The sequence below is a fragment of the Antechinus flavipes genome, chromosome 4, assembly GCF_016432865.1.
Source record: "Antechinus flavipes isolate AdamAnt ecotype Samford, QLD, Australia chromosome 4, AdamAnt_v2, whole genome shotgun sequence".
Lineage (NCBI taxonomy): Eukaryota > Metazoa > Chordata > Mammalia > Dasyuromorphia > Dasyuridae > Antechinus > Antechinus flavipes.
Window position 1 is genome coordinate 481006320 of NC_067401.1, and position 20140 is coordinate 481026459.

The window sequence follows — 20140 nt, forward strand, 5'->3', positions numbered from 1 at the left end:
CTACCCTGCTCCGTGGCCAGAAGGGCATAGGAGGCCCAGAAGGAGCCCCAGCGGGAGCCTGGCTGAGCTGAGCCGAGTCAGTTGCCAATAGGCAGACCAAGCCCCTAGCCCCTGCCCCCTGCCCCCGCCCTCTTCCCCCAGAGATTGCTTTCAGAGATTATGTTCAGGGACAGAAGTTAATCTCTCCAGAGCGCCCGTGAGCACAGTTTGACCAGACAGTCCTGCTGACCAGAACATTTCTCGGGGTGGTCGTGGGCACCTCACCTCCTGGGCTGCCCCCCGGGGCCCCACCTCCTCACCACAGCCTTTATTTCCATCCTACCAAGCCCGGGGGGGCGGGAGGCCCAGGGGGCGGAGAGCAGCCCAGGACAGGGCCCCCTACCCAAAGAATGGGCCACACTCGGCCGAGCTCACCGAGTATGTGGGGAAGTCGCGGGCTCTGAGCCCCCGGCCAAGTGAGCGGGTCTGGGGGGCAGGGACACTTACTTAGGGAAGATGGCGGTCATCAGGGCGGATGCGTAGCCAGGCTTGCAAGCCCCGTCTGACAAGTTGGCATACTTGGTGGCTAACTCTGCAGGCCTGTGGGGGAAAAGGAGCCGGAGTTAGCAGGCCCAGCGTCCTCCCCGCTCCTCCCCAGGCGCCCCCACTCCATCACCCCACACTGGCCCTTCACAAAAACCTCTGACTTTCCAGAATCCCAGACCGTCTCCAGCCTGGAGGCCCCCTCCCCCGGAAAGCCACTAGGGAAGGAGCCCGGAGCACCGAGCCAAGGGCCGACCACCTGCCCCCATCCCTAATAAGGGCCCTGGCCTCCACTTGAACACCTCCAAGGACGGGAGGTTCACCCCCTTTGTGGCAGACGGGGAGGAGGGCCTGGGCCCCCATGTAACCTCTTTCGGAAGGCTGGGGAGATGGAGGGAACTGCCCCCGCGATCACCAAGGGAGCCAGAGACACCGTTCCCACTGCAGGGAGCGGCACGGTTTAGGGCTGATGGGAAGGATGGAGGGGCCAGCCCCATGGGCCCAGGGCTCGGAGCAGGGGCATCTCTGGGCTGGAAATCTTCCCGAAGGTCAGCCGTTGGGACCCCCTACAGGTCTGAGTCAGCGGGAGTGGGAACCTCCTTCCCTAGACTAGGGACCAGAGCCTGACAGAGAGACCGAAGGCCCATCTCCGGCAGGATCCTCCAGACACGAGGGCCGCAGCCTCTGCCTCGGTGCGAAAGGGGACGTCCGGAGAAACCCCCCAGTCTGGCACTGGCTTAGGCAGGAGGCCCGTGGGGGGGCCGCTGGGAGCCCTCCTGAGGGCCAGAGGCAGGCCGGCTTCTTACACCCGCACGCCCCGGCAGCTCTCTCCAGGGGGTGCCCGAAGATGCTGCCATTGTGTGGCAGGGGCCTCTGGGAGTCCCCTGAGCGCTTGGGCTGCCGAGGTCAGAGAGGCTGTCACAGGAAGGGGGAATGAGAAGGAAGAAAGCATTCATGAAATGCCTACCATGTTCTCTGCAACCAGGCTAAGAATTTCACAATTATCTCATCTGAGCCTTACAACTCTGAGAAATAAGGGCCATTATTATCCCCATTTTACAGCTGAGGAAACTGAAGCAGGCTGCCATGAAGTGAAGCTCACACAGCCACTGAGTGGGTAAGATGGGATTTGAGTTCGGATCTTCCCGCCTCCGGGCCCCAGCCCTCCACATACTGCACCACAGAAGGCAGATGGTCCCTGAAATCGGACCAGCCGAAGCCTTCTTCGCTGCCCACCTAACTATCCCTACACGAGGGAAGGCACACGGGCGAGCAGTCAGGCTGTCTCAGAGGGGCCCGTCCCCTCCAGTGCGGGATTGTGCTTGCTGGGCTGGACACGCAGCCCGAGTCAAAGGTCAGCAGACTTTAGTCCCCAGAGGTAGTGAAAGGGATGAGGCAGGCCCAAGTCCCTCCTCATCCTGGCATCCCGGTGGGGCTCCAGAAGGCCTCCCCCACAAAGAAGTGCCCCCTCTGACCCCTTCTACAACAAACAGGCAAAGTCAAGGCCATTCCTCAATTAAAATGCCACTGCCATGAGCCACGCCGCCTGTGCAGGAGAAGAATAGGGGGAGTGTTGGGCCGGCTGAATCACTCCCCACAGCAGCCCCTGCACGGGTGCGGGACCCCCAGGCCATCTGCAACCCAAACCACAAGAGTCTCTGAACAGGGAGCATTTCACTGGCAGGCCCAAGTCCAAAATGCCACAGGCTGCTGAGGACGTCCAAGGCCACCCCAGATGTTTGGCTCTCGTCCTCGACAGAGCATGCGCTGGACCCCACATCACAGATCCATTGTCCCCCTCCTAGGCCCCAAGGGACAAGGCCCCCAGATCTGCGGCTACAGGAGCAGCACAGACTCACTGAACAGCAGTGAATCTGGAGCCTGATCCTGTGCTGCCACAGAGGGCACAAAGACAAAAAGGAAATGGCCCCAGCTCTCACTAATTCAGTTCAATAATCAGGCCAGACAGTGCTCAAAGAACTGGGGGATACAAGTAAGAAAAAGGCAGTCCCTGCGCTCGAGAAGCTTACGCTCTAATGGGAAGGACAACACAGAAAGGGAGCCCACCCAGAGGGGCCCTCATAGGGGAGGGGCTCCACCACTCTGGCTGCCGACCTAGCGGACGCCACTGATGCGCAATGTTCTCTTAAAAGTGCGAGACCCAGATTTACGGTGCCGGCACAAGCAAAACCCTTTGCAAGTCTGAAAGCACTAGAAAAATATGACTTATTGTTATTATCATCTCCCTTATGTACATAGTTGCTGGCATGTAGTCTCCCCACAGGGTTTTTACCTTTCTTTGTATCACGGGGACCTAACATAGTGTTTGGCACCCAGTCTGTGCTTAATGCTTGCCGACTGACTCAACTCAATAGTCAATATGAGGTCTGACATGGGCAACCGATACCGGGACTCTCATGAAAGTTGTACCTCCCTCAGGAAGCCCTAGATCCCATTAGGGATGTTTTTGGCTACAGCTCCACACTGCTACCTTAGCTTGTAGTCCACCTAAACTTCCAGACCTTTAACTAGCCAATCGTTTCTACGTGTCTCTTTGTGTTTGGTTAAGCATCAGTGTTTCCCTGTGGCTTATAGGCTATTCAAAAACACTGTAGTTAGAATGAACATGTGTTTCTATGCCCAGGAACCCAGGAGCTAATTAGCCCAAAGGAGAGGGCCATGTCCTGTCACGCTGATCTATATCTGGCCACTGGACCCAGGTGGTTCTGGAGGAGGAGATGAGGCCTGTGACTTTACACAGCCCTCCCTCACTTTAACCCAATTCCCTTTGATGTCATGGGACCTCCTTCCGGATGTCATGGTCCTCTTTGAGAACAAAGGCCAAACAATAACAGTGTAAAGGAAAACACAAGAAAGAACATGAAGGAAATGTGTTGCCAGTTTCCAAGTGCCCAAACGTGGTCACATGGAGAAGAGTTGGATGTTTCCTCCTGATCAGGGGACCAACAGGGAGAAGTGGCGTGGTGTCATATCTTGACTCAATACAAGGAAGCTTTTTTTTACAACTAGAGATATTCCAAAAATGAAATATATTTGGATGATAGTGAGCTTCACATTGCTGAAGGTATTTAAAAAGATACTGGCTATGTTTCAGATGAAAGTCTCATTTCTAAAATATATCAAGAACTGTGTCAAATTTGTAAAAATATAAGTCAATCCCCAATTGATAAAAGGTCAAAGGATACAAACAGACAATTTTCAGATGACCAATTAAAGCCATCTATAGTTACATGAAAAGAACGTTCTAAATCACTATTGGTTAGAGAGATGCAAATTAAGACAACTCTGAGGTACCACTTCACACCTGTCAGATTGGCTAGAATGACAAGGAAAGATAATGAGAAATGTTGGAGGGGATGTGGGAAAACTGGAACATTGGTGCATTGTTAGTATAGTTGTGAAATGATCCAACCATTCTGGAGAGTAATCTGAAATGATGCCCAAAGGCCTATGGAACTCTGCATACCCTTTAACTCAGCAGTGCCATTACCAGTCTGTATCCCAAGGAAATCATAAAGAAGGCAAAAGGACCTCCATGTGCAAAAATGTCTGTAGCAGCTGTTTTTGTGGTAGCAAAGAATTAAAAAATGAGTAGATGCCCATCAATTGGGGAATGGCTGAATAAGTTGTGATACATGAAGGTAACGAAATTCTATTAAAAAATGATGAACGGGCTGATTATAGAAAGGTCTGGAAAGATTTACATGAACTGATGCTGAGAGAAACAAGCAGAACCAGGACTACATTGTACACAGTGACAGCAAGAATGTGCGACGATCAGTTATGAAAGATTTGGTTCTTCTCTATGGTTCAGTGATCCAAAGCAATCCCGATAGACTTTGGACAGAAAACACCATCTGCAGCCAGAAAAAGAACTAAGGAGATTGAATGTAATCAGCACATGCTATGTTCATTTTTATTCTGTTTTTTTCCCTCTCTCCCATGGTTTTTCCCTTTTGCTCTGATTTTTCTCTCCCAACATGATTCATAAAGCAATGTATATTAAAAATAACTAAATTTACTAGAAAAAAGAAAATGTATATAGTTTAAAAGATTAAATCTGAAGATGATGAAAATGGAAAAGGAATGCCAGTAATCAGGTTCTTGAAAAGAAGTAATCTTGAAAAGAAAATAGAAGAAAACAGTTTTGTTATTTTCCTTCATTTTAATCATATCACTTTAATCTAAATTATTTACATTAGTAAAGCAATTTTATACACACCAAAAAATAAGAAGGCACTGGCTGACCTTTTGACTCAGTAACGTAAATCTGGTAATCACTATTTGGGCAGATGCCGGGCTAAGCCAACCTCTGAGGACCCTGCCAATTCTGCAGGGCCAGGGCTCTGTGATTTTCTGTCTTACTAGTGTGACCCTTGCCTCTGAGGGAACTTCATTCCCACAAAGACTGGATCTTCTTCCTAGATCTTCAGGAAGAAACAGAATAATGGGAGAAAGGCAATTTAACTAGCATTAAAAAGGTACAAAATGTTGTAGCTCAGGAGACACTGAGGACAGAGAGAAAGGACTAAGGAAACCTCTCCTCAGAGGCCACTTAGGCTCATTCTAGGGAAGATACCTTCAAGAGAATTCTCGAGAGCCTTTGCCTGAAATCCTCAGAGAGATGAATGGTGGGAGTCCATTTCCAGAATTAAGAAGTTAGCAGTTACTGTTCAGAAGTGGCTCTTGCTGATCTTTCTCACCGTGATACATCGTTGAGGTATTTAAATATGACAGAGGAAACATGTAAGTGCCCAACTTATTGGGATTACGATATGATTGATGTCCTTTGTTGTCACACTGCAAATAAACAACACATCCAGCAACACTGATGTTTGTTTCAGTTTATGAGATTAAGCTATTTGAGAAAAGAAAATGAACAAAAGCTTATAGGGAAAACGGTTTTTCAGTTTGTTTAATAAACCACAGTGACGGCTCAGTGCTAACTGATTAATTAATGAGGTTGTACAGAACAACTCTCTAATTGGCTTAGAATCTGAAATGAGAATGAAGAAGGCAAAAGAGTCCGGCAATAGAATGAGGGGAGGGGTTCACTGCGTGATTTGGGGGGTCACTGTCCTATAAGACCATCAGCAGGCTTTAGCTGTAAGATCTTGAAGACACTGGAGCGAGAAGATCCTGGGAGTCTGGGCTTCAAACATGTCTCAATCAGCAATGCACCAAGGAAAACCCCAAAATGCTTGTGGGAAAGTAAAATCAGCATTAACTTAAATGAGCCAAGAAGAGCCAAGTGCAGAATCCTCCAGACCAAGTGTGAAAGCTCCCAGAGCAGAACTGAAGGCTTCTCTCAAGGAAAGCGCTGAAGGAGGACTAAACACAGGCGGAAGACAGAGGGAGCAAAGGTGAGCAAAGAGAGACTGAGCCGGAGCACTCATGAAGACGGTCAGAAGACGGGAGGAGAAAGGAGGCATTCGGCCACTGACACACAGCGGACTGGCCCCAGTCCTCAGGCAGGGAACAGAGGAACGGGAAACCCTGGTATTCATCCAAGGAGAAGAGACCAAGTTTGGGGCTTGAAGTCAGCAAAATATCGGGTCAAATCCTGGCTCCAACCTGGACAAATCAGAGAATGGGAAACTCATTCCCATATCTATCCAAGCTCTGGTAGCCCTTGCACCACCTCTAGGCCATATAGTCAATAGAACAAAAAAGGAGAAGGGAGAGGAGGAGGAAGAGGAGAAGAGAAACAGAAGGCAGAGGAGAAAGAGGAAGAGGGAGAAGGAAGAGGAAGAGAAGGGAGGAGAAGGAAAAGGAGGAGGAAGAAAAAGAGGAGGAGGAAAAGAAGGAAGAGGAGGAGCAAAAGGTAGAGGAAGAGGAGGAAGAAGAGAAAGAGGTCAGTGCTTAGCAAATCCAGTCACTGACCAAAACCAAACTTTGATTATGCTAAGGCCTAGGGAACAGAAGCAGTATACTTCTCTGCTCTTTGTAGGGAGGTGGGGGACAATGGATGCAGAATGTTGCCTACATTGTCCCCTTTGCTTTTGCTTGATTACTTTTCTTAAATGACTATGGTATAAAAACAAGCATCAATAAAAATTTTAAAAAGGAAATTAGAGTTATGACCAATCTTACTAAAATTCTCAGAGTCTAGAGACTAACCTAGAGAGTAGGCTGAAAGAGCAATTTCAGAATTATTGACATCCCAGAAATTTTAGAAAAAGCAAAGGAATCTGAACACGACTTCCCAGGAAATCACAGAAAAAAACTTCCCGGGTTCTGGGGACTCCCTCTCAGCTCCAGGATAAAACACACTTTCCAGTTTGTGCGTAAGGACTTTTCCCAGCTGGCTCCGGCCCATCCTCCAGGATCTCCCTCGTCAGGCTGAACTCTGGGCAGCATCCTTGTGGACGCGGGGGCCCTGCTGGGTGCAGATGGCACGGCATAACCCCGCCGAGATTCCTGGAAGAGATCTGGATGCGGGCAGAGGAGTTTCCATCCACGTAGGAAAGACCAAGCGGACGAAGGAAGCCCGCTGCCCGGAGCTCAGCACATACCTGGACGGCTGCCCCGTGGAGCCTATCCAACAACGTGTCTGGCACGGACAGGGCAGGTGAGAGTAAGCCAGGCCCCTGCCAGGCAGGAGGAGGAGGAGGGCCGGGCTGCCTTTGGCAGGCACCGAGCACTTGTCTTGACCCCAAGCTGGGGCCTATCTTTCAGGACTGACGCCCCGGGGGTGTCGTGCAGCAGGGAGACCCAGAGATGAGCCTCAGGTGGGGGGGCTGGGAGAGCGGCCCACCCTCAGCAGGAAGGGCGGCTACACAAAGCCAGTGGCGAGCTGAAGGCTTCCTGCGCAGGGGTCCTCCCGGCCCACGGCTGACGCGCTTTGGACTTGTGGGAGGACCCAAGCTGTAATCTGCGTCACATCCTCTGCCTCCCATGCCCTAAAAATCCATCTCCTCTCCTCTCACAGGCCTTGGTCCCGGGCTCCCCCGCTCCCCCATCCTGCCCCTCCCAGTCTCTGAGCTGGCCCCCTCGCACCCACCGGGACCCAGGAGCAGCCCGTGCCTCCCTCCCGTAGATCTTCGCAGGGTGACCCGTTTAGTCACATGCAGGTTCGGGCCTGCGGGCACATGGAGGCTCACAGGAACCCAAGCAGAGGGGGCCCCGACCAGAGCTGTTTCCGAGGGAAGTGGACGGCTTTGGGAGCTAGTGGGCTCCCTGCTCTGGCCAGTCTTCAGGCTGAGGTGGGGCGCCCACTGCTAGGGGCCATGGGGGATCTCTGGGAATCCACCGTCCAGCTCAAGGCCCCAGCCTCGACATCTACCCTAGGCCGCAGCCAGACGCAGGGGGCCAAGGAGGAAGCCTCTGAGCCTGCCTTCTACTGAGGCAAAGCTCAAACGCAGAGGAAACAGACCAGGAGCCTGTGAGCAAGGGAGCAAAGGGAGTCAGCCCCCGGGCTTCCAAAGGGAGCATTTGTTCCATAAAAGGGCAAGTCAGGCTTGGGGCAATGGAGAAGAGAAAGGAAGGAGGAAGACAAGGAAGGCAGGAGAGAGGGAAAAGGAGATGGGAGAGAGGGAGGAAGAGAAGAAAGAGGGAGAGAAAAAGAGGAGGTAGAGGGGAGGGAGAAAGGAGGAAAGGAGCAAGGGAGAGGAGGGAAGAAAAGAAGGGAAAGGAAGGGGGGAAGAGGAAGGAAGGAGAGAGAAGGGAGAAGGGAGATAAGTGAGCAGAGAGAAGGAAAGAAGAGTGGATGGAGTGCCCCCCTCTGTTCCTGCTCCCAGTAGGGGCAGCCCAGGCTCCCAGGAGGGAGCTGGGGGAAGGAGTTTATAAACCTGGGCTTGGACTAGGACTGGGATATGAGGAAAGCTGGCCTGTGACAAAAGCCAGGCAGCAGTCAGTCAAAACCACGCCCACGGTGCCACAGAGAGGTTGCCAAAGGGGCAGATGGGCAGGCCGACAGTGGGTGAGGGGCCCACCAGGCTCTTGGCCTGTAACCTGACTCTCTTTAGAGATGGCCAGCTGGGCTGCAGGGCAAAGAGCAGGCCAGGAGCTCCAGGGGAGAGTCAGAAAGCAAAGGAACACGGCCCATCGGACTGGTCCGTACGCCAGCCTCCCAGCTTTCAGCTCCTCCCCAAGGTACAACAAAGGGGGGAAGGCAGGGAGGGACACCGAGGCTGCCTGTCAGAAGACACTTCCAGACGAGGGGGTCACCCCCTCTCAGAGGGACCCTCTGCTGCATCCCTCGGCCCCCCAGGCCACACGGGCCCTGGGTTTTTCAGCCCTCCTGCCACGACTCACTTTTGAGCCCCTTTTTCAGGCTGTCTTATGGAACACAGCTGTTCCTGCTTGTCTACAAACACCTCCTCCAGCCGAGCTGATCTCACCTTCCTGGTCAGCAGCTGGCAGGGGCCTCCAAGGCGTCGCATCCCACCCTCTCTCCCACTGGTCAGCCAGGCCAGCAGGAAGAGAAGGCCCAGCCTGGCGAGGTAGCTCACAGCCCTCAGGGATCGGATTGTAAGGAAGCTGACCCCCAGCCTCAGTTCCCTTCCTCTCAGCTTCCACCCGGAGGCAGGACAGCGCCAGGCTCACGCTTCCTCCCGCGGCAGCCTTTCAAACATTTCAGGACATTCGTCTCGTCCCCGAGTCTCCTTCCTCCGGCCGATCGCCAGCCAGCATGCTCCAGTGGCCCTTCCCCAGCTGGTGGTCTGCTCTGGGGTCTTTCCAGCTGATCAGTCTCCTTCTGACGCTGAGCACGTTTCAGTGGCCTGACCTGGGCACGGCACTGTGGGCCCATCACTGCCCCGTTCCTGGAAACTGTGGCTTTCTTGGTCCTACTCGGGGTCATGAATTTCTTGGCTGTCACGTCCCCCAGCAGACTTCCATCTGTCCCACCCGCTGTGCCCTCTGATCGGCCGGAAACATTGCGCATTGGCAGTGGAGCTGCCCTCCCTAACTGCCCTCTGCCTGGACTCCTGCCCTTGGGCCCCCTTCCCTTTCCTGGCCCTGGTGAGGCTGGATCCCCAGCTGCTCCCTAACTCCTCCAGGAGCCCGGCCCTGCTCCTCCACAGCCCACTCAGGTCTGTCTGCCCTTCCCACCGGGCCCGCTGGAAACCCTGAGCAGAACTAGCAAGCTTCCCTTCCTCCTCGACTCTCTGGGAGACTGGCCCGTGATCCCTGGCTGCCCAGCTGCACCTTCTAGCATCCCCCCCACACCCTGTCTCTGTACAGAGATAGCTGGTGGCCCAGTGGAGACCATGCTGGGCCTAAAATCAGGAAGTCTTGAGTTCAAATCTGGATTCTGACATTTACTAGCTTTGTGACCCCAGAAAAGTCACTCACTGTTTGCCTCACTTTTCTCAGCTGGAAAATGGGAATTATAATAATAGCACCGGGTTATTGTGAGGCCCAAATGAGATATTTGTAAAGAGCACTTAGCATGGTGTTTAGTACCTTGTAGGTGCTATATAAATGCTTACTCTCTTCCCCGATTCCTCCTGCTGAACATAATGCCTAGCATACAGTAGGTACTTAATAAATGCTTGTTGAATGACCAGTTACAGTGGGGGAGTCAAGCCTCTTGCTCCACTTCACCAAGTCCAGACTCTTCCTCTGCCTCCCCCATCACCCATTTCTCAAATAATGGGTGCTGCTCTGGCCTCCCTTTTTCTCCCTTTCCGACTACATCCCTTTATGAATCTACCCAATTCTACGCCATCCTCCGCTCTTGAAGCCCTTGCCCTGAGTCCCAAGCCCTCTCGTGCAGCTCCAGCTCAGAGATCTGGGAGTCAGGAACAAGCCACAAGGGCCACAGGGCTGGGGGGACAGACATTACTGAGAGACACCATGAGAAGGCCTTCCCGGGCGGGACGGCAGCTCCGGCAGGCACTGGCTCCCCCGGGCAGGAGCCGAGGCCAGTCAGTCCCCCCCCATTTGTTTCACAGTATCAGCTGTGGCTCCGGGCTCCCTCTTCTCCTGTGGCCCAGGCCCTGAGGCACAGAGGCTGCCCCCGGCAGGGAGCAGGCCCAGCCTTCTGGGCCGCCCACGCCTCTGTGTAAAAGATTCCTGCTGGCCCGGGGCTCTGGCCTGGGCAGCGGTTAGAGGCAGGTCCGGTCTCCCATGGGCACAAACCCTCCCTCTGAGAACAGCTCCCATGTCCCTGGGGTGGGACCCCGGGGGTAGCTGGCGTTCACACACTGCCCCCTGCCCCATTAGAAGGAGGGCTCCCCAGAGCAGGCCTTGCTTGCCTTCCCAGGGCCTAGTGCAGACTAAGGGTTTGCAGCTCAATAAACAAATGCTTGCTGATTGATTGAGTTAAATGAAATGCTTATTAGGTTGGTCATAAAATGTCCCAGAGAATTCCCCAAAAGTCATTTCCTCTGCCCCATGACTGGCAAGCTGAGCCTTCCCTGGAGGAGGGAGCGAGGAAACACTGCATTTTCTCTGTGCTTCATTAAAGACGCTTGAAATGAGCTGGGAGCTGCCCCATCCTCAGGGGGCTGTATTGGGGGAGGGAGGGGTCCATGCCGCCTGAGCCTGGAAGGAAGTCAGACCCCCCCCAGCAGTGTCCTGGGCTCTATAAGAGACCGGCTAGCCCACCCCTTTCACCAGATAGAGAGTTCTTAGGCTAGCCCTGAAGGCCCTTCCTGGCTCCTCAGAGGAAAGAGATACTAGGGAAGGAAAGAAGGCCGTCAGGAAGAGAGAATCCTTGGACTGGCCACTGGTTGGGGCTTTTTCTGGGAGGGAAGAAAGACCTTTCAGATATAGGGCACAGAATGAGCAAAGGCCTGGAGGCAGGAGAGCCATGAGGAAAACTAGAAAGCCATTTGCCAAAAACGGCATTAGACCAGCAGGGTCCACATGGAGACCTGACCCAGAGAAAGGACGTTTCCTGAGATCAAAGGGTACTTTCAGTTTAGTCTTTCCATTCCTAGCACCCCACAAAGTTCCAGGAGATGGTTTCAGAGAAACCTGGGAAGCCTGGTTTGAACTGATGAGAGAAAAGTGAACAGAACCGGGAGAACATTGTAGAAAGCAACAGCAAGATTATACAATGATCAGTTCTGATGGATGTGGCTGTTTTCAACAATGAGATGATTCAGTTCCAATGATCTTGTGATGGAGAGAGCCACCCAGAGAGAGAACTGTGGGAACTGAGTGTGGATCACAACACAGTATTTTCACTCTTTTTGTTGTTTGCTTAATTTGGGTTTCTTTGTCTCATTTTTTTCCTTTTTGATCTAATTTTTGTTGTGCAGCATGATGAATGTGGAAATATATACAGAAGAACTACATGTGTTCCCGACAAAACAGGCTGCCCACCTTCAGTTGGAGAGCTAAGGTACACATTTAGGGGAAGAGAGAAAAGAGACATTCACCAGCCATGGCCAAGGCAGGAAAGCATCTCGTTTGATTATACCAGTGTCCGACCTGTTTTGTCTTTCTTGCTTTCTCAATAGGTTGGGGACAAAAGAGGGGAAAAGAGAGAGAAGATAGAATATAGGAAATTCTAGAGAATATCCCTATAGAATAGGGATTGAAGGTCCCATGTAATGATGGTTCTGGTATATTCTGAGCAGTAATTCTGATTGATTTCTCTTTTGGCTTTTGTTATCAATAAAATTATTGATGTCCTTTCCTTTTTCCTGAATGGTGATAAATCATTTAATATTTCATAAAAATCATGTAAGAAGCAACTAACAAGGCACGAAAAATAAATAAATAACAAGGAATAAACCACAGCGCACTCAAGGTCTTCTCACCTATGTTTTGAAGCAGGTATTTGTAAAGTCCACAACACTTGGCACTTATCAGATGCATAATAAATGACCGTTCTCCTTTCCCTTCCTGCCCTCCATATCCCTGTGTAGAACACCCTGTCATGATTCATATTATGGAGCCACTTTGTGGGTTCATGAAGTCACAAGAGGGAGGATACATAGTTTGAGAAACATCTTTACCTTTGGAAGTGAGCTTTCTCCCTGACTCAAATCTGCTGTTTTGCTTTTCTCACTTACTAAATAAGGCCACGATTCTCCCGCCTAGTTATGTTATCTCCTTATCAAGGTAACAACAGAAAGAATATGTTCAGATTTATGTAAATACTGGATACCGGAAATACCCATTTAATGGCAGAGACAATGGTCTTTATACAACTAAATGATCTCTCTCCTTAAAGACACATGAGTTAGACCTTGAAACTTTGCCTAAACGTTTGGAGGACGGTTATCAGGTTGAGGTGAAGTTGAGCTCAAAATGCCCCCCAGAATACATTCTTGGTGTTTACTGCCCGGAATAAGAAGGTCTACGCTTGGAAGACCGACCTAAATTATTGAACAGACATTCAAGGAGAAGTTAAATTATGTCAGCATCAATCACTTAATGAAGCAAGCATTGATTGAGGTCTTCAATAAGACAAAGTAAGTGGTCCCAGAGACATGGAGACAAAAGGGAAACGGGAGTTTTTATTTGATCCTAGAAGTAACAGGGAGCCTAGAGGGTTTGCTGAGTAGGGAAACAACACAGACATACGCTTTAGAAAAATTATTCTGGCAGCTGCATGTAGGAGAGATTGAAGGGGGGAGAGCCATGGATTATGATGTTAATTCTAATAGAACAATTAAGAGGGCATCCCATCCTAAGCTTTGAGACAAAGTGGGTGGAAATATAAGTGTGGAAGGAAGAGATAGGGAGAAGTTGCTAATGGATTTTCCTTTAATAACAAAATCAAAAAAATCCACAAAGATTTGTTTCCTTCGGGGCTCAGCTCCACGTCACCCCCAGAGGGAGTGGTCTCAGTGCCCCTAGTTGTTCCCGGCCTTCTCCCCAGAGATGCTCATTTATCTGCTTACGCTACTTCCCCAGTACAGTCAGTGTGAGGCCCCCAGAGAAGGAGCTGACAGTTTTCTTTTCAGTTTTATATATGCCCTCTTCTGCGTGCAGTAATAGCTGGGTGTTCAGAAGGAACCAGAGAGCATGTGGTCAGCTGAGTCGTTGACAAATGCAGCTCCTTCCAATTCTCCAACACTCCTAAGCTGGCCTCGGGGCTGAGGGGAGTCCCTGGGGAAGGCAAAAACTGGCCTGGGGCTCTAGGCTGGAGTATGTGGGAAAGGGAGAGGCTAAGAGTAGCTCTAAGGTCAAGGCTGGGCAAACCAGGTCTTGAGAAGCAGCAGAAGTTCCCAGATGAGGAGGGCAGGGTCCAAGTGGGTCCCAGCCCTGACCACAGCCCCTGCCAGCTGCGCTCCCACGGGAGGGCACCAAGGAGGGGCCTTTGCTGACCCCAGCATTTTGTGAGCTCTCTCCTGATTTAAGGAAGGGCCACCCTTGTCCAGCCCCCAGAGACAGCAGCAGGACCACAACACAGAGTAAATGCCTGATGTGGAGCTGAGGACCTGCCCTCGAGGAGCCTGCAGTCCGGCTACAGAGGGCACGGACTCACACAGCCAGAAAGTGGAAAAGGTCAGCCAGCCAACAAGTTCTAGATGTGCTCCTGTGGGGGAGGGCTGCAAGGTAGGGCGGGCTTCCTGGGGGAGAGGGCCTGGAGTGGAACAGGGGGAGGACGCTCCTGGCCTGCTGGGGGAGGGGAGCAAAGCAGATGGGGGAAAGGGGGGGTGAGAAGAATCTTGCTTTTGTGCCCCGAGCCCACATACAGCACTGGACTCAGTTTCCATAATTGATATTCCTTCTGGTACAATTTAATTCCCTGGGCATTTGGGGAAAGGCACTTGGGGAGGAAGCTGGGCCTTTATTCCTTGGAGGCTCGTCTAGGTGGAAGGAGCATGGAGCAGGAGCCAAGAGAATGGGAGGGACAGGTGTCCAACAGAGAGGGCCTGGGCTGCCAGGTACAGATGCCTGTGCTTTACCCAGCATGCCTCGGGGCGTGATCTTTTTCCTGGCCCCTCTCTATGTAAATCATGAGCATTAGAAGCAACCCAGGGTTATAAAACAGGGATCTCTGAACCCTGGAACGGTCCGGTAGTTATTTGGCCAGTCACCATCACCTACAGGCTTATAATTTAGTTTTTGGAGATTAAATTGGGAAGAACATGGAATGATCACCATGAGTAGGGGGGTAGCCTGAGGAGACCTCAAACCCAGCAACTGGAAAGTTGGTCCAAAGACAAGACTGAGCCTGTGGAAAGTAACTACTTGAGGGGACCCTCCTTTTATTAAGAACCTGGTACAGGCGCTTGAGACTCTCCAGGTAGCCAGGTGAAAAAAGCCAGAACTCTAAGAAACAAGCCTTTTTGAAAACCCCCGAGCTGGGCTGTGTGAAAGAAATCTTTTCCTGTTGCTTTTCTTCATGTGGTTCATTAAATGTCTGTTAGATAACTAGGAAAGGGAAACCCACCGGCGGGGGCTTGTGAACTAGAGGTTTAAGCTAGACGGACCCCCAGAGCCTGGAGATTCACCCAGGGAGGAGGCACTAGGCAGCCCGAAGATCAGCCTGGCAGCGGCATGAAAGGCCAGCCGGAACCCGAAGACACCAGGCTCTCTGTGAGCCCACAGGCCAGGCCCGCTGCCCATTTGAGGAAGCGGCCCCGGAGCAGGCCTTCCCCCTGCGCTCCCTCTGCACTGTGGCTATGGCAGGGAAAAGGCCGGAAGCGGCCGGGACGGCCGAGCTTGAGTCAGCAGGATGCTGTAAGTGAGCAGCAATCCGGGGGGCGCTGGGCCGCGGCCGGGGACCCTGAGCTTCCCTGAAGGCAACAGCACGGGGAGATGTTTGCTCAGGTCTGCAGCCTCCCCTCCTCCTCCACAAGGCCAAAGCCGGGCCTCTGAGAGCCCCCCCTCCATTTCCCACTAGCACAAACCCTCCACCTTGAAGTACTCACAGTTTTGAGTCCAATTTCAGGAGAAAACCCAATCGATCATACTCTGAAAAACAAAGCAAAGACAGAAATGTCACAGGCCTGAGACTGGGGAGCAGGGCCTGGTCCCAAGGGCGGAGGGCAGTCCGGCCCACCGTCCTAGGCTCAGCCTGGAAGAACCGTGAGAAGCCGGCCCATCCCCTCACCAGCCCCGGGCATCACCGAGCAGCGACCTGAGTCGGACAGGTGCGATTCACAAGCCAAGGGTGATGGTGATTTATCTGAGAGGGATCTAGTGCCCTGAGTGGACCAAAGCTCAATGTGAGCCAGAAAACATCCCCTTGAGCAGAGCTTTCCAGAATAGGGAGGTGAGATCCCTTTGTGCTCTGGCCTGGGTGGGGCAAAGTGCCCCGACAGAGGGGGACCGTGCAGAGAGAAACCAGGCCAGCCAAGGGTCTGGAGATCAGCTGAAACAAGCGGGGCCTGGGGAAGGCTCCATCCCACGGCCCATGGGTTCAAGTACGCCTCAGACTTTCATGGGGAAGGGGGCTCAGTCTTATTCTGCCGGGCCCCCAAGGGCAGAAGGGGGAGCTGCACAGAGGCAGGCAGGAGGTTTCCAGGCCCGAGGAGGGCTGATCCGGCGCAGAAGGGGCTGCATAGGAATGGGAGGCTCTCCCTCACTGGGGTCTCCAAGCAATGGCTGATCCACCCACCGGCCATGATCCCCTCCCTTCGGTCCTCCAGCTGCCCGCATCCCCTCTTGCTCCTGCCTGACCCCGCCATGTTTCTAGGGGCTCCAGGCCTCCTGCAGACAGGCAGCCCCGTGACCCCCAAGTCCGTCTCCCTCGTGAGTCTGTGGGCATCAGGAAGGCAGAGATTGTTTCTGCTTTACTTGGTGACTTCCCCAGAGTTCAGCACACAGGAAGCTCTGAATCGATGCCGGTCAGTTAGTCAGGGCTGGGCTAGGAGTCAACTCAAAAAGCTGATTGTTAAATGTTCCCTGTGAACACTGACACCTACTGACCTACCGACCGGGGCCTGACTCGTGGCGTCAAGATGGAGAAAATGGGGACACTGCGGATTAAACGCAGAGGCGCGAATTTGGGGGAAACATTTACCAGCAGGCCCCTCCCCCAAAAAGGCCTCCTCAGAAATAATCCCTGTAGGAGTCACTCTTGCCCACGCCCAACGAAGGGCCCCATCCTCTCCGCCAGCCTCGTGCCAGGCGCTTTCCTGCTCTCGCCTGGGGAGGTTCCCATCTTCCATCCACCTTTCCCCGTCAGCGCCCAGTGGCCTGGAGATCGTCTCCTCTCCCGCCCGGGAGCTCTCCCGGGCAGAGCTCTCTGGCTCCCGCACAGCAGCCTTGCCGACTGTCACTTCTCAGCGGCCTCCGGGGGCCTCCCCTCCCTCGCCTCCCATCCCCGTCCGGCCTCGCTGACATTACACAGAAGCTACGGCTGGCACGACGTCACCGTCCGAAGGCCTCCCTCCCCCCCGGAGCCGGAGAGACCAGACCCCAGCCCGGGGGGTCCAGAGACCTCCCCCCGCACAGCACAAGCCGAGGCCCAGGCAGCCGCAGGGGGGCCCCGGGTCTGCCACAGGCCTCAGGCGGCCGTGGGCTGTTGGGGGGGGCTGCAAAGAGGATTCCTCGGGCCCCCCTTCCTGCTCTCGGGCTCCAGGTCACCGAAGACCTGCAGCCAGCTCTCAGGAGGCGGCTGCCAGAGCCTGGAGGCCCCTGGGCCCAGAGGGGCCTGGGGGTGGAAGGCCGGCCAGTGCTGAGGACCAGGGAAACCCTAGGGCACGTTCTTGTGAGGGGGCTGGGAAAGAGGATACAGGCCGAGGGCCCAGCTGGGACACAGGAGGGTCACTGACAATGTGGGGGAAATCAGGGATGGGACCCAACCAAGTCTCATGGAATTGGAAGCAGCCACAGGAGCGGCCGAGGAGCACGGGGCAAATGCCCCCAGGGGCGGGCTCCAGAGTCACGCGGCAGGTCAGGCCTTGCCAGCAGGAGAGCAGCTCCCTGAGGGCAGGAAGTCTCCCAGATGTAGCCTGGCCCACAGCCGGTCCCCGAGGCTCCTGCCCTCGGTCTGGGGCACTAAAGTCCTGCCGAGCCCCGGCCCAGGGCCTCCCTCAGCAGCCACTGGGCAGGCCTCGGGCCTGCTCTCATCGGCTCCCCCCCAGCCTGGCCGGAGGTAGGTATGTGGGCCAGCACCCCCCGCGGGCGGTTTCTGGCTCCCCCTCAGCCCTGCCCCTGCGTGCCAGCCTCAGGCCGACTCCGGCCTCCCAGGGCCTCACGGCTCTCAGGCTCCCAGGCCCAGTGTCTTCCTTCCCAGCTTCCCCTCCGGGAGGGCCACAATCCCAAGCAGGCCACAAGCTGGCAGGTGTGGGAGGCAACGTCACTGGAAGGGCACCTGCTGGGTGCCAGGCCCCATGGGATGTGCTGGGCGAGTGAGGAAAAATGACAGTGAGACAGGGCCTGGAGCAAAGCCCCTGCACCAGATCTAGAGGGAGGAAGGGGGAGTGTCTCTGTGTCCCAGGCCTAGGGGGGAGGTCAATGCCCCTGTATTCCAGATTTATGGGGGGGATCGACACGGGAAGGGGGGTCTTTGCCCGTGTGTCCCAGATTTCGAGATTCCCGCTCTCCCAGCTGGTGAGTCCGGGAGCTGGGACACTTCTCCCTCCACGTGCCGTGTCCACAGGGAAGTAAAAACAAAGCCCCCACACAGGAATTTCAAAAGCTCTTTGAACAAGGTCGGAGACAGAGAGAGGAATCTGGAAGGCTCCCTTGGAGGATGTGGCAGCTGGGCTGGGCTGGTGAGGGGAGCTCCGGGTTCTAGGAACAGGGAGGGCAGCAGCCTGCAAAGGGAGGCAGGAGAGCCTTGAAGGCCCAACTTTGTCCTAGAGGCCAGAGGGAGCCTCTGAAGGTTTCTGAAGAGAAGCTCCGTGATCAGGCCTGTGCTTTAAGACGCTGCGCTGCCAGGAGAAGAGACGAGGGCCTGAGATGGCCTTGGGAATAATGGGAGAGTTGGGCATGTTCTGCCTTTGGGATGACCCCGGGGCATCCAGGGGAAGGGACAAGCATCGATAAGGCAGCCGCTGTGTGCCGGGCACCCACCGAGATTCTCTCATGTGATCCCCACAAGTGCGACAATCACGGGCATGCCCAGACGTGCCCAGGACATGCCCAGGGTGTGCCCAGGATGTGCCCAGGACATGCCCAGGATATGCCCAGAACATGCCCAGGATGTGCCCAGGATGTGCCCAGGACACGCCCAGGATATGCCCAGAACATGCCCAGGACGTGCCCAGGATATGCCCAGAACATGCCCAGAATGTGCCCAGGATGTGCCCAGGACATGCCCAGGATGTGCCCAGGACATGCCCAGGATGTGCCCAGGGCGTGCCCAGGATGTGCCCAGGATATGCCCAGAATGTGCCCAGGAGCTCCGTCATGGCTGATCTACGGCTCGGGAAACAGTGAGTGTGGAGATGGCGGCTGAATCCACGGAAGGGGCTGGGGTCACCAGGGGAGCTTAGGGTTGAGGCCAGGGGCCAGGAGAAGGGTGAAGATGAGGAGGGTCAGACAAAGAGCAGGGGGAGATGGCTGGGGCCCAGAGCAAAGGGGGAGGGTGAGCAGGAAGAGACCGAAGCGGGCAGGGAGAGGCTGTGGGAGACCAGAAGGGGTCAGACGCCCAGGGGCAGCCAGCAGTAGGACCCAGTGAACAGAGATGCTCTTTCAAGGACGTGGCCGTGCAGAGGCAGCCCGCGCGAGCGTGGGGTGTCTGAGTCCCCTGCCACCAGCGGCACTCCTCAGAGGAGCCCGCCCCAGCCCTGGTGGGCAGCAGAGGCAGGAGCCTCCCAGGCCCGCAGCCAAGGCCGCCCCAGGCAAGCACTACAAACTGCACAAGTGCCCCCGCAGGCCCTGGTGAGGAGCTGAAGCAGTGGGGCTGGTGGCAGGGAAGGAGAACTCTAGTCATTGGGGGACCCCCGAGGGAAGGGCCTGGCTCGGTGCAGACAGGCCGCGGGGCAGGGACAGGCCGTGCCAGCCTCATTACCTGGGCCTCCCCTCGGTCTGGCACCAGCGTGCCCGAGGGTCTCGGCCAGGCCAAACCTCATGGCTCCAAGGAGACCCAGCGGGAGCACGTCAACCCCGAGCCTCGGGGAAGCACCACAAGACCCTCTTCCCAGGATGGAGGCTGGGCCAGTGGGACCCTCACCCTGCAGGCTCTCACTGATAGCGGAGCACCCTTCCCGCTCTCTCAGCAGACCCTGGGGGGAGGCAAGCCCGCCACCCAGGAGGCCCCTTGCTCTCACCCTTAGGGAGCTCTTCCTGACCAGGAGCGTCAGCTGGCCTCCTGAGGCTTCCTTCTAGCCCCCACTTCTGCGCGGGGCTCATCCCTCCCCTCTGAGCAGCAGAGAGCGCATCCCTCCCCTCCCAACAGCCCCTCGGATACCTGAACACACAGAGAGCACGAGACCCCTTGAGCTTTCCCTTCTGGAGGCTAAATAACCTCACTCTTTGGGCCCTTCCCCCACCTGGCCTCCCTCCTCCAGGTGCTTGCCAATCTTCCTGAACACGTACGAGGGTCAGACACGGTTTGACAGGCAAGGATCCCAACGATCCCACTGGTCACCGAGGCAACGTGCCAGGGCTTTGGAGCGCCCCCGGGGCCTGCAGCCCATTTGGGTCCTGCCACGTCTCCCAGTGGAGGACACTACAAATATCACCATCAGCATTTGACAAATAAGGAGACTGACACTCAGGGGAGGGAAGGACAAAGCTGGGGGACATAAGAAGAAGGACTAGAACCCTGGGCTTCCTACTGCTGCAA

The 20140-nt window shown here is 54.7% G+C and overlaps 1 protein-coding gene across 5 annotated transcripts in view; it reads right to left on the reverse strand.

The window, feature by feature from the left end:
* Positions 1-20140, reverse strand: part of ST3GAL3 (ST3 beta-galactoside alpha-2,3-sialyltransferase 3) — a 130568-nt gene that overhangs the window by 53111 nt on the left and 57317 nt on the right. For all 5 annotated transcript variants that reach the window (XM_051999918.1, XM_051999917.1, XM_051999915.1 and 2 more), the window contains 2 exons: positions 15330-15372; positions 487-579 (listed from right to left, as the gene is read on the reverse strand). In XM_051999918.1, the coding sequence (XP_051855878.1) occupies positions 487-579; positions 15330-15372 (136 nt within the window). The remainder of the gene's footprint in view (positions 1-486; positions 580-15329; positions 15373-20140) is intronic.